This window comes from Salmo salar, chromosome 03, assembly GCF_965601325.2.
Source record: "Salmo salar chromosome 03, fSalSal1, whole genome shotgun sequence".
Taxonomy (NCBI): domain Eukaryota; kingdom Metazoa; phylum Chordata; class Actinopteri; order Salmoniformes; family Salmonidae; genus Salmo; species Salmo salar.
The window spans coordinates 32,956,898-32,971,087 of NC_138293.1; the positions used below are offsets into that span (position 1 = coordinate 32,956,898).

At 40.4% G+C, this 14,190-nt stretch overlaps 1 protein-coding gene across 1 annotated transcript; it reads right to left on the reverse strand.

The window, feature by feature from the left end:
* Positions 1-8,780: 8,780 nt before the first annotated feature.
* On the reverse strand, positions 8,781-12,636 carry LOC106599774 (RING finger protein 11). Its single transcript, XM_014191087.3, has 3 exons — positions 12,024-12,636; positions 10,690-10,859; positions 8,781-10,463 (listed from the first exon to the last, which is right to left on the reverse strand). The coding sequence occupies exons 1-3, from the start codon at positions 12,135-12,137 to the stop codon at positions 10,292-10,294; spliced, it is 456 nt and encodes a 151-aa protein (XP_014046562.1). The 5' UTR covers positions 12,138-12,636; the 3' UTR covers positions 8,781-10,291.
* Positions 12,637-14,190: the final 1,554 nt, after the last annotated feature.

The window sequence follows — 14,190 nt, forward strand, 5'->3', positions numbered from 1 at the left end:
ATATGATCATTTTTGTTTATCAACAATCCCACCTAGGTCTGTGGTTGTTTCTGTAACAAAATAGTACAAACTAGAGTGAAGAATTCTGGGAATATGCAAATCAAGAAGCAAAGATCAGTCATTTGTTCGGGATTTTGGGTAGAGTAGTGTAAAAATAACTGAAATTTGAATAATAAAAGTATTTTTTATTTAGTTGAAAGAGTAAACGTGAGAGAAAGGGTTTGAGAACAAAACAGTGGGCAAAGAGTAGTCTGAATTGGGTTCTGGAGGTATACTCCAACTCACACATTGCACTCATATGCCAGCCATGAGTGATTCCAAACCAGTGGGTTCACATCCACCAGTAGTGCTAGAGAGCTACACTGGCTGGTTTCTCCTGTGAAGACAGCTCACAACAGCCAATATTCTCTGTGCACTCACTCACCCAGAGAGGGTGATGCCCTGCTAGGGCAGTCATTGGCTCCTGTCTCAGACCTTCCCCAAGGTGATTGGTTAAGTGACTAGCACTCTGCATGTGACCTCTACGATGAGCTTCCATCCACAGGAACAGCATTAGAGTAGATCTTGTTATATAGTGCCACAGCAACCTCGACCTCTTCTATTACAGTTTTGCAACTACTTATAAAATTACCGTTTAAAAAGAATCATGGGCAGAGAATATATTTTACATATGATCATTTTTGTTTATCAACAATCCCACCTAGGTACAGTTGTATGTGGTTGTTTCTGTAACAAAATCATACAAACTAGAGTGAAGAATTCTGGGAATATGCAAATCAAGAAGCAAAGATCAGTCATCAAAGGGATAGTTCGGGATTTGGGTAGAGTAGTCTAATAGTAATTTAATTTTGAATAATAAAAGTAGTTGTTTATTTAGTTGAAAGAGTAAACGTAGTTTGAGAACAAAACTGTGGGCAGAGTTCTGGAGGTATACTCCAACATTTCACTCATATGCCAGCCATGAGTGATTCCAAACCAGTAGGGTAACATCCACCAGATGTGCTGGAGAGCTACACTGGCTGGTTTCTCCTGTGAAGACAGCTCAAAACAGCCAATGGAAATCCTGAAATGGAAGCTGAAATCCCCGAAAGGTGAAACAGCGCCACTGGTTACCCCAAGCATGTTATTGTTTTTTGTTCTGGTTTTGAAACGGAGGACATGAGCATCCAGCTTCGTGAAGAAAAACAAATCTTAGTACGTACTATGTTCTATTGCGCTTGCAATGATGTCCGAGGGGGGGAAAAAATGCATTTGTTTGAAGTCACGTCTTTGTTGTTGTAATATCGCAAACACCACGGATTCCAGCTTAAGAAAAAATACATTTTTCATTTCCATATTTGCGTCAATTTTTTTTTTTTTACATTCAAGTGCATATGTGCCTACCCTCTATTTCCCCTTCTTTTGGATAGCAACATATACTGATTATATGTTCCAGGAGGAGCAGGGAAAGTACCTGATCTGCAAGCCGTACACCACGGCAACAGCGGTGAAGTGCTGTTCTCTGGGCCCCGCCAAGCCTTTCAGTTCCCTCAAATCAACTATTAGAAGCACGGTGGTTGAGGCGATCCCTGACAGGGTGAGTCGTCTTGTTTGCCACAAATCTGTCTTCAAAATCTTCTAACTCTGAGCAGTGAATAGCAGGGGCCATAGCATGTTACCTGAGTGACCATGAGTTTCTGTCTATATGTGGTTGTACATCATCAAGCTGAATGTGAAGACCAAAACATGTATGTTAGACCTTGATGAGTCTCTGTCCACTTGCGGCTGTAGATTATCAAGTTGAACGTGAAGACCAAGGAGACCTAGGTGTGGCAAGAGCCGGACTGCTACCCCTCAGAGCCCGTTTATGCAAACCCCCAGTGGCGTGGATGAGGATGATGGTATGTACTGTACTGTACTGTTACTGTAGTATACGGTAACAGTTACAGGTATGGTGCAGGGAAAACACATACCCAGTATCTTGTTTGTGTTAGTGTTAGGAAGAGAGTTTAAGAGACTTTAGCTATTTATCCAGGGCATTTTCGATTTAGTAGAAAAATGTTCTCAGCAAAATTGATCAAAAGTGGGGTTACTGTAAAATTTGATGGGCACTGTATTTTCAAACCGGGACTCAGGGGTAGACGTAACATAGTAAATGTAAATCTGTCTACCTCCATTTAGTATGATATGTTGTGTATTAATTTGTGGATGTCCATCATCCATTTCGTGTAATATGGCATGAATTACAATTCGTATGATATGTTACGAATTGCAATGCGTACAATATGCTATGAATATACAATATGTATGATTTGTTACTGCTTTCAATTTGTCGTGGCTAACGTTAGCTAGGTGGCTAACGTTACCTAGGCTAGGGGTTTGGGGCTAAGGTTTAGGTTAAAGGGTTAAGTAACCTTCTGTCTTATGTAACCATACCAAACATAACATATCATACTCATTTGAGATTCCCCGATATAAAATGTAATATGTTACGTCTAGTCTATGAGTCCAGGCTGTTTTCTAACAACCAGTGTGGTTTTCCAATGACCCACAGGTGTCCTGTTGACCATTGTGGTGGCCCCGGGGCCCAGAGGCCAGGGTACATGCTGATCCTCAACGCCAAGGACATGTCGGAGATCGCCAGGGCAGAGGTGGAGTGCTCTATGCCTGTCACCTTCCACAGAATGTACAAGCCATAACCTGGCAACAATACTCAGGGAACAAAGACTAGTAGTCAACATTCCAAGCTATTAAAACTAACTATGCATCAACTGTCACTCAACAATAGAACAAACAAATAAACAATGACAAACTATAGGTTACAAATAACTTGCAAAAAAAGCCACATACCTGATCATCTTACATCATGATTTGAAGTCATTTAACTTTGTGAAACCTATGATTTAGTATGGTTGAGCGTTCATTTTGGTGAAAATGGAACCTGCAGGTATCAGAGTATCAATAGGCTTCTTACAATTATTTCTCAGGGAGCCCACAGACCGCGTACAAGATCAGCGGCACCACAATCACAACAATCTGAATACAATTATTGTGCCAGTGCTGGAAATCAATGACTTTGTTCACAGTGCCATGTCTTTTGGGTACTTCAAGGTTGCAATAATAAAAAATAGAATCAAAACACTGGCCTTTCTATTGTATGCCAGTTATTTTGGGAAAGTTGCATGGTGTAACTAATAATTTGACTATTTTATATTGTATAAAAACACCTCATCCCCTATAGATGCACATGTAGTGCAGGTACATATATGAAAGCGCTAGTCCCAAAAGGCAACAATAAAGTTCCTCTGCTCCATGTCAATGCTCCTTCATGAAAATAAGATTTGAATACATTCTGAGACCTTGCACCCAAAAACCATTCTAATGCTGATTGGAACTACTAGTGAAAGAGCAACAAAGACGAGCTGTTGCCATAGAAAATCTGATTAGGTGTATTGTAAAAGTGTCTGCTTAATGGCATATATTATTATGATTGTATTAAGTTTCAAGGAAAAGTACAAACATGTTAGCATGTTGCAACTAGAGTAATTCTTTTGACAGAGCCCATGTTTTGTTTAACGTTGCCTAATGTAATCTTGCCTACGTATCATGACATTAGCCCCGCTAGCCTAAGCTTTTCAGGTGATTGCATTCATACCCATCAGATCATCTCTGAAAAACATGTTATGTTAAAAGATCTTATGTGATTGGTCAAAAGACCAATTAGCGTAAAAATAATCTGAATTGGGCTGCCTGTGGCAAGAGACTTTCAAACACCATGGCCACGATAATACCAGCTAAAAAAAAAACAAAGGAGAAAGATATACTGCATTTACTGTGTTGATAGAACTAGCTTTAAAGAGGAAGGTGATTGGCTAAGTGACTAGCACTCTGCATGTGACCTCCACGATGAGCTTCCACCCACAGGAACAGCATTGGAGTAGATCTTGTTATATAGTGCCACAGCAACCTCGACCTCTTCTATTACGGTTTTGCAACTACTTATAAAATTACCGTTTAAAAAGAATCATGGGCAGAGAATATATTTTACATATGATCATTTTTGTTTATCAACAATCCCACCTAGGTCTGTGGTTATTTCTGTAACAAAATAGTACAAACTAGAGTGAAGAATTCTAGGAATATGCAAATCAAGAAGCAAAGATCAGTCATTAAAGGGATAGTTCGGGATTTTGGGTAGAGTAGTCTAATAATAACTGAAATTTGAATAATAAAAGTATTTTTTATTTAGTTGAAAGAGTAAACGTGAGAGAAAGGGGTACAGTAGTTTGAGAACAAAACAGTGGGCAGAGAGTAGTCTGAATTGGGTTCTGGAGGTATACTCCAACTCACACATTGCACTCATATGCCAGCCATGAGTGATTCCAAACCAGTGGGTTCACATCCACCAGTAGTGCTGGAGAGCTACACTGGCTGGTTTCTCCTGTGAAGACAGCTCACAACAGCCAATATTCTCTGTGCACTCATTCACCCAGAGAGGGTGATGCCCTGCTAGGGCAGTCATTGGCTCCTGTCTCAGACCTTCCCCAAGGTGATTGGTTAAGTGACTCATCAAGGTCAATATAGGGGCTGTTTGGCCTTCCAAAAACCAAGATTACATTTATTTTCAGATTCCTGAACAAAAAAAAGAAGCAAAAGATGTGAAAAACATTTACTTTTTCCACATTGTTACATTACAGCCTTATTCTAAAATGGATTAAATTGTTTTTCCCCCCTCATCAATCTACACACAATAGCCCATAATAACAAAAGCAAAAACTGTTTCTTACATTTTGGAAAATGTATAAAAAAATTTAAAAAACGCAGCACATTTACATAAGTATTCAGACCCTTTACTGAATACTTTTTTGAAGCACCTTTGGCAGCGATTACAGCCTCCAGTCTTCTTGGGTATGATGCTACAAGCTTGGAACCCCTGTATTTGGGTAGTTTCCCACATTCTTCTCTGCAGATCCTCTCAAGCTCTGTCAGGTTGGATGGGGAGCGTCGCTGCACAACTATTTTCAGGTCTCTCCAGAGATGTTAGATAGGGTTCATGTCCAGGCTCTGGCTGGGCCACTCAAGGACATTCAGAGACTTATACGAAGCCACTCCTGCGTTGTCTTGGCTGTGTCCTTATGGTCGCTCTCCTGTTGTAAGGTGAACCTTGGCCTCAGTCTGAGGTCCTGAGCGCAGGTTTTCATTAAGGATCTCTGCACTTTGCTCCGTTCATCTTTCGCTCGATCCTTACTAGTCTCCCAGTCCCTGTAGCTGAAAAACATATCGAGAGCATGATGTTGCCACCACCATGCTTCACCGTAGGTATGATGCCAAGTTCCTGCAGCAGTGATGCTTGTCATTCAGGCCAAATAGTTAAATCTTGGTTTCATCAGACCAGAGAATATTGTTTCTCACGGTCTGAGAGCCTTTAGGTGCTTTTTGGCAAACTCCAAGCGGGCTGTCATGTGCCTTTTACTGAGGGGTGGCTTCCATCTGGCCACTCTAACCTAAAGAACTGATTGGAGGAGTGCTGCAGAGATGGTTGTCCTTCAGGAAGGTTATCCCATCTCCACAGAGGAACTCTGGAGCTTTGGCAGAGTGACCATCGGCTTCTTGGTCACCTCCCTGACCAAGGCTCTTCTCCCCCGATTGATCAGTGGGCCGGGCGGCCAGCTCTAGGAAGAGTCTTGGTGGTTCCAAACTTCCTCTATTTAAGACTGATGGAGGCCACTGTGTTTTTGGTACCCTTCCCCACATCTGTTCCTTGACACAATCCTGTCTCGGAGCTCTACGGACAATTCCTTCGACCTCACAGCTTGGTTTTTGCTCTGACATGCACTGTCAACTGTGGGACCTTATATAGACAGGTGTGTGCCTTTCCTAATCATGTCCAATCAATTTCATTTACCACAGGTGGACTCCAATCAAGTTGTAGAAACATCACAAGGATGATCAATGGAAACAGGATGCACCTGAGCTCAACTTCGTGTCTCATAGCAAAGGATCTGAATACTGAATACTTATTTACAGTTGAAGTTTACATACACTTAGGTTGGAGTCAACCACTCCACAAATTTCTTGTTAACAAACTATAGTTTTGGCAAGTCGGTTAGGACGTCTACTTTGTGCATGACACAAGTAATTTTTCCAACAATTGTTTACAGACAGATTATTTCACTTATAATTCACTGTATAACAATTCCAGTGGGTCAGAACTTTACATAGCCGAAGTTGACTGCGCCTTTATATAGTTGGAAAATTCCAGAAAATGACGTCATGGCTTTAGAAGCTTCTGATAGGCTAATTGACATAATTTGAGTCAATTGGAGGTGTACCTGTGGATGTATTTCAAGGCCTACCTTCAAACTCAGTGCCTCTTTGATTGACATCATGGGAAAATCAAAAGAAATCAGCCAAGACCTCAGAAAAAAAAATTGTAGACCTTCACAAGTGTGGTTCATCCTCGGGAGCAATTTCCAAACACCTGAAGGTACCACGTTCATCTGTACAAACAATAGTATGCAAGTATAAACACCATGGGACCACGCAGCCGTCATACCGCTCAGGAAGGAGACGCGTTCTGTCTCCTAGAGATTAACGTACTTTGGTACGAAAAGTGCAAATCAATCCCAGAGCAACAGCAAAGGACCTTGTGAAGATGCTGGAGGAAACAGGTACAAAAGTATCTATATCCACAGTAAAACGAGTCCTGTATCGACATAACCTGAAAGGCCGCTCAGCAAGGAAGAAGTCACTGCTCCAAAACCGCCGTTAAAAAAGCCAGACTACGGTTTGCAACTGCACATGGGGACAAAGATCGTACTTTTTGGAGAAATGTCCTCTGGTCTGTGGAAACACAAATATAACTGTTTGGCCATAATGACCATTGTTATGTTTGGAGGAAAAAGGGGGATGCTTGCAAGCCGAAGAACACCATCTCAACTGTGAAGCACAGGGGTGGCAGCATCATGTTGTGGGGGTGCATTGCTGCAGGAGGGACTGGTGCACTTCACAAAATAGATAGCTCATGAGAAGGAAAATGATGTGGATATATTGAAGCAACATCTCAAGACATCTGTCAGGAAGTTAAAGCTTGGTCGCAAATGGGTCTTCCAAATGGACAATAATCCCAAGCATACTTCCAAAGTTGTGGCAAAATGGCTTAAGGACAACGAAGTCAAGGTATTGGAGTGGCCATCTCAAAGGCCTGACCTCAATCCTATAGAACATTTGTGGGCAGAACTAAAAAAGCGTGTGCGACAAGGAGGCCTACAAACCCGACTCAAGGAGGCCTACACAAGCTCTGTCAGGAGGAATGGGCCAAAATTCACCCAACTTATTGTGGGAAGCTTGTGGAAGGTACCCGAAACGTTTGACCCAAGTTAAACAATTTATAGGCAATGCTACTAAATACTAATTGAGTGTATGTAAACTTCTGACCCACTGGGAATGTGATGAAAGAAGTAAAATCTGATATAAATCATTCTCTCTCCTATTATTGACATTTCACGTTCTTAAAATAAAGTGGTGATCAAACTGATCTAAGACAGGGAATTTTTACTAGGATTAAATGTCAGGAATTGTGAAACTGAGTTTAAATGTATTTGGCTAAGGTGTATGTAAACTTCCAACTTCAACTGTAAATGAGGTATCATTTTTGTTTATATATATACATTTGCAAAATGTCTAACCCTATAATGACAAAGTGAAAACAGGTTATTGTGTGTAGATTGATGGGGGATTTGTTTTAATGTAATCCATTTTTAGAATAATGTGGAAAATGTGGAAAAAGTAAAGTGGTCTGAATACTTTCCAAATGCATTTTTACATTTACATGCACTGTAAATCTTCTCCTTCTTGCACACTATATCTTTGGGACAGAGTTTTGCAGATGCATAGTCAAACCAGTGTAAACTCTAATGGGCAAAACTTTTATCTCCTACAAACACAATGACAAACAATACATCTAAAGGTAGGACATATACAAACATCCAGTGGTGTAAAGTACTTAAGTAAAAATACTTTAAAGTACTACTTAAGTCGTTTTTGGGGGTATCTGTACTTTACTTTACAATTTATATTTTTTACTACTTTTACTTCTCTACATTCCTAAAGAAAATAATGTACTTTTTACTCCATACATTTTACATGACACCCAAAAGTACTCGTTACATTTTGAATGCTTAGCAAGACTGGAAAATGGTCCAATGCACGCACTTATCAAGAGAACATCACTGGTCATCCCTACTGCCTCTGATCTGGCAGACTCAATAAGCACAAGTGCTTTGTTTGTAAATTATGTCTGAGTGTGCCCTTGTCTATCCGTAAATAAAAAAAAAACAAGAAAATGGTGCCGTCTGGTTTGCTTAATATAAGGGATTTGAAATTATTTATACTTTACATTTGATACTTAAGTATATTTTAGCAATTACATTTACTTTTGGTACTTAAGTATATTTAAAACCAAATACTCTAACTTTTACTCAAGTAGTATTTTACTGGGCGACTTTTACTTGAGTCATTTTCTGTTAAGGTATCTTTATTTTTTACTCAAGTATGAATTTGGGTGCTTTTTCCACCACTGCAAACATAAATACAGAAAAGGGTATCATTATAATATAAACTAAACATTTAACAGAAATAATTCACCACAGCAGCAGTTACAAACATTATATATATATATATATATATATATATATATATATATATATATATATATATATATATATATATATATATATATATATATAAAAAAGCGACAAACAAAAAAAGGAAATCATAGTGTATGTAAAAACAGCCAGAACTTATTTTTGCGCAATGATGTATTTATTGACTGTGGGAGAAGACTGAAAATACAGATAAGTAAGCTAAGTACTTAAGGGAAGAAATTCCACTATTCTTAATGTCTCCCCTTCTCCCAGTCACTTTCACACAAAAACACACACTAGGATCAAGACAAGCAAAACAAAGCAGAGACTCACTCTACTGAATCACACAATTCATGAACATATATTCAGCTATTGAGCTTTTCTTTAATGTGATAAGTAACCAATGGTAGCATTGATACCATTATCAATATCATTCCTAACTTCTGTGCTGCAAAAAGAATAAATAATATTGAAAAGTGCAAGGTTATAGATATATATATATTAACATAATGCTTCCGTTAATGTCCTACAAGTAAAGTGCAAATCTCGGGATCAGATTTAATGTGTGTGCAAGCATTCCTAACTTCTAGACTGATCCTCCAGCACATGCACAAATGAGCCCTTTACATTGGCTGACAGCTATGTTAATCCTCTAAAAGTAAAACATATTAACCTTACACAGGGTGACTGACATACAGCTCATACACTTCTTTAGGCCATTCGGAATGGCAGTGGAGCTATTTCGAATGGTAAATCTGAATGACAAAACAAAAGCTAATGCATGTAGTACATAGTCTAATAAAGGATGGACTTTGGGTGATTTCTGCACTGTGTATGTGCATACTATAGTTACTTTGTTGTAAGCCTAAAGAATACTATGCTCTGTAACTTATTTTACTTTGCAACTGTAACACTAAAACAGGGTAAGCTTCAGTCCATAGAGAGATACCTATTATTATGCCACCATGGAGGATTTCCTGGGGCTTTTTTACCCTTACTAAGCCATATTCAGAGTGCAGGATTTGGAGCCTTTAGAAGACAGATGAGTCATGTCATCGTGTTGCCAGCTGTGGCTTTTAAAGGAATCTGATAGGATACCTCCTGGTGGCCAAATTCAGACTACAGAGAATTATCCAATCCCATTCCCAGCTACTAATCATGGTGAACAATTTGCTGGGATGGGATACCACCGAGACCTGCTCAAGTGGAAATGCAGTGAGCCATCACTACGGTAACAGCCCCTCCCCCTCCTTCCCACCATTACATCACCAACCCAGGCCTACTGTATTCAACAGCTGGCTCAGGAACCCAGTCCACCACAGACACACAAACATATTTTGCATGCTTGTCCTCCTATGTCCTCCATGACTCAGCCTGTTCAGTTCAGTGCCAGTTCCAGGTGATGGGTGGATGAGTCAAAGTCTTTTCCTTGTTAATCACTAGTGTTCGCATAGTCTCTCTCTCTATGTCATCACCGACCAAGACACCATGCTACTTTTTATCCCAAAGTTAAAAGCAGAGGGGAGGAGGGCAGCATGTGTATGTATTTGTTGGGGCTGGTGGAGGAAGGCGCTGTAAGAAGTCTGTGATGGTTGTAGAATGTGTGTGTGTGTGTGTGTGTGTGGCTAGGCGGAGCTCATCATAATGGGGTAGGGTTGTCTTAGGGGTCAGTTGGTCTCGTAGGTGGAAAGCAGGGCAGCATCCACAGGCTCCATGCAGGAGGGGCAGGTGAAGGACCTCATCAGCCAGTCATCTATACAGTCCATGTGGTAAATGTGCATACAGGGCAGGAACCGGATGGGGTCCCCGTACACAAAGTCCATCATACATATCACACACCTAGAAAATGGATTTTATACAATTATGAATTATAGTTTTGATTAGAGTCTGTCGTATATTTTTCCTGAGCACATTACCTGACCAGGAAAAACTATGGGCACTAGCTTTGTTAAACACACAGTTACATGTTATAGCTAGGGCCGAAGTTTTACCTAGTTAGGTCACATGATCAGTGATCTTTATCAATAATATCAGAGAATAAAAACAGTGGTATGCAGATGCTCACTCTCTGATTTTTTTCTCGGAGCCGTCCCGTCCTCCGTCATAGACGCCCCGGGGAAGATGCTGGATGAGGCCGATACGCTGGGCGATACGGACCTGCTCCTCCTCAGTCAGCTGGGTGGCCAGGCGGGCCTGGCTGGGGGTGGGGTGGTACACCGGCATGTGAGCCTGCTCCTAGAGAAAAGACGCACATACAGAGGAGAGTCTATACACATGCCAACTCAACTGGACTGATCGCACAACCCAGTGTTTTATCAATCACTGTATGGGTGAGGTGGGATGGGCCCCCCTCCTAGCTCGGTTTCACCCTGCCTATAAGAGTGGCTTGGCTTATATTGGTTTCAATTGATAAAGTTGATGCCAGAGGACACCTAGTTGTAATAGTAGAATGCACAAGGTGCAATGTAGAAATTGGTTAGTGCATCATCAGTTCCTCTTGTCATGTTAGTCATTACATTCCTTAGAGAGCTATTTCTAACTTGTCAGAATTTTTATGTCAGCTAAAGTTTTTTTATTTAGGCATCTTAAGGGCATAGATACTGTTGTACTGTTATCCATCCTGCCGTGGATAAAGCAGTTGACAAAAACTGCCCATTCTGGACATTCTGTCAAGCCTGTTAGGAACACTTTTATGAGATTGAAAAGCATTTGGGCAACAAAAGTGCTGCGTGTGTGGTTTTTCCTTTGTGTAACTGGGTTTGTTAAACTATTGTGATATGAAAACTCAGACCCATAATCAGTTGCAATACCTAGCTATGAAAATAATAATTTTATTGCACTACGGACTCCTGTGTGGTGCTGCAGTCTAAGGCACTGCATCCCAGTGCAAAAGGTGTCACTGGTCCCTGGTTCGAATCCAGGCTGTATCACATCCGGCCGTGAATGGGAGTCCCATAGGGCTGAGCACACTTTGCCCTTGTCCAGGTTTGGCCGGGGTAGGCCGCCATTGTAAATAAGAATTCGTTCTTAACTGACTTGCCTAGTTAAATAAAGGTAAAAAAAATATATATACAAATATTCAAACCCTATTAATTCCCCTGGTCTTTCATTCGGGCTAATCTGAAGTCAAATTCAAACTATACATTTGACAGCAACTATAACGTTACCGAGCTAGATGAATGAGTCATACATGGTCTGGAAGAGTACAAAAGAAAATACATCAGCTAAATAATCCGATTATTATAATTTTTTTTACAACATTCCCTAGATGATCAATGCATTTGACCCCTACCCTGGGTTTTGCATGATTCTGTCAATTATCATAGCCCAGTGACTAGCTAACGTTTGCTAGCTAAATAACTAATAAAACTATCTAGCTAAGTTAATATCAAGTCTGACCTGGTAAGGCGGAGGTGGCTCCAAATCCGCGTCTGCGTCCCCATAACTTCCTCTGTCAGACTCGTGAAGCAAAGATATATCGTCCGACGTCGGCGATTTGAGACAATTGCCCATGTCCTGTTCTCAGCCCCTCGTTGTTTAGCTAGCTATAGTAGCTAGCTTGTAAACTTACTATTGTTAGTTTACAACCACATGTATCCTCCACTCGTTACAGAAGTAACGGTATTACACATTAACTACTGTTTAACAACCCATTAAAATATAATATGTCTGTTCATACGAATACTATATCGAGCCCCAGCAGCTGTCCAAGCTATTTAACATCATCAGACCATCACAGTCAAAACAAAGAGCTAGATAATAACAGTAGCTAACGGCTAGCTAGCTAATGTTAGCGACATGTTATTCCAAAATGAATATCACTCATTCCTCGGTCTACAATTTGAAAGGTAAAACATTCACATAAAAAGCAACTACCATAACAACATCAAGCGATAGAAAATGAATATTTTGCACAAATATCGACCACTGACTTCGCGAAAAAATTAACAAATAACTGTCTGGCAAGCAATATTATCAGAGATCCTGGACATAATGACAAGATGCTTGTGACTCCGCCCTAACAATGGGATTCGCTGTCCATAGAGCGGAACAGAGTGACGTCAAGCTCCCGCCCATTCCTCTCTGGATTGGTGGATACATCTCATTATTTGAATATATTTTCAATATTCGATAGGGTGTTGACGTCAACCGCCTGTATTCAATGGAGAGTGAGATGCTTTTCTATCCTCATGAATACGCATAGACGCCTTGAATTTCAACAGGGACAATTCAATGCAATGTGTTTTTTCTCAGTTTACCAGAATGTCACGTGCATCACACTTATTATCAGTATGCTCATAACAACCTAAGCATTACTTAATTAACTTATATTAGATCAAATAAGCCTCAGGTATCAAAAAACACATCTTTTTTTTTTCTTGACTAAATTCCAACCTCTCTCAAAAACTCCTCACTTGCTTAATAATTAAAATCGCTCCGCCATTTCTTCAATGCAACATAATGTTGCTGCCACCGTCTCTTATGACCGAAAAGAGCTTCTGGACATCAGAACTGCAATTACTCACCTCAGATTAGACAAACAGTTTTTCTTCAATGAGTCGGTGCGGGAGGGAGATGCTACAGACACCCGACCAAGCCCAGATCCCCGGCATTCACTGGAGAAGGAAACTGAGATTTTGTGGAAAAAGATCAGGGTGCCTTTTGAGGATCAGGCGACGAGTGGCTAATCTGCCTTTGCCTTCTGTCCTGCTAGCTAACGTTCAATCTCTGGAAAATAAATGGGATGAACTGAAAGCACGCATATCCTACCAACGGGACATCAAAAACTGTAATATCTTATGTTTCACCGGGTCGTGGCTGAACGACGACATTAATAACATACAGCTGGCGGGTTATACACTCTATCAGCAGGATAGAACAGCAGCCTCTGGTAAGACATGGGACGGGGGCCTATGCATATACACTACCGTTCAAAAGTTTGGGGTCACTTAAAATGTCACGTCCTGACCAGTAAAAGAGGTTGTTTGTTATTGTAGTTTGGTCAGGGCGTGGCAGGGGGTGTTTGTTTAGAGTGTTTCGGGGTTTGTTGGGCTATGTTCTTTGTTAGTCTATTTCTATGTTAGTTCTAGTATGTCTATTTCTATGTGGTGTTTATTGGGTTGACCTTCAATTGGAAGCAGCTGCTCCTCGTTGCTTCTAATTGAAGGTCCTATTTAAGAGGGGTGTTTTTTTCTATGGGATTTGTGGGTAGTTATTTCCTGTTTTGTGTTTGTGCACCTGACGGGACTGTTTAGTGTCGTTTGTTGCTTTTGTATACGTGTTTCTTTTGTTTTCCTTCTTTAATAAAATAAGAAGATGAGTTTACACGTTCCCGCTGCGTTTTGGTCCAATCCCTACGACACCCGTGACATAAAAATATCTTGTTTTTGAAAGAAAAGCAAATTTTTTGTCCATTAAAATAATATCAAATTGATCAGAAATACAGTGTAGACATTGTTAATGTTGTAAATGACTATTGTAGCTGGAAACGGCTGATTTTTAATGGAATATCTGCATAGGTGTACATAGACCAATTATCAGCAACCATCACTCCTGTCTTCCAACG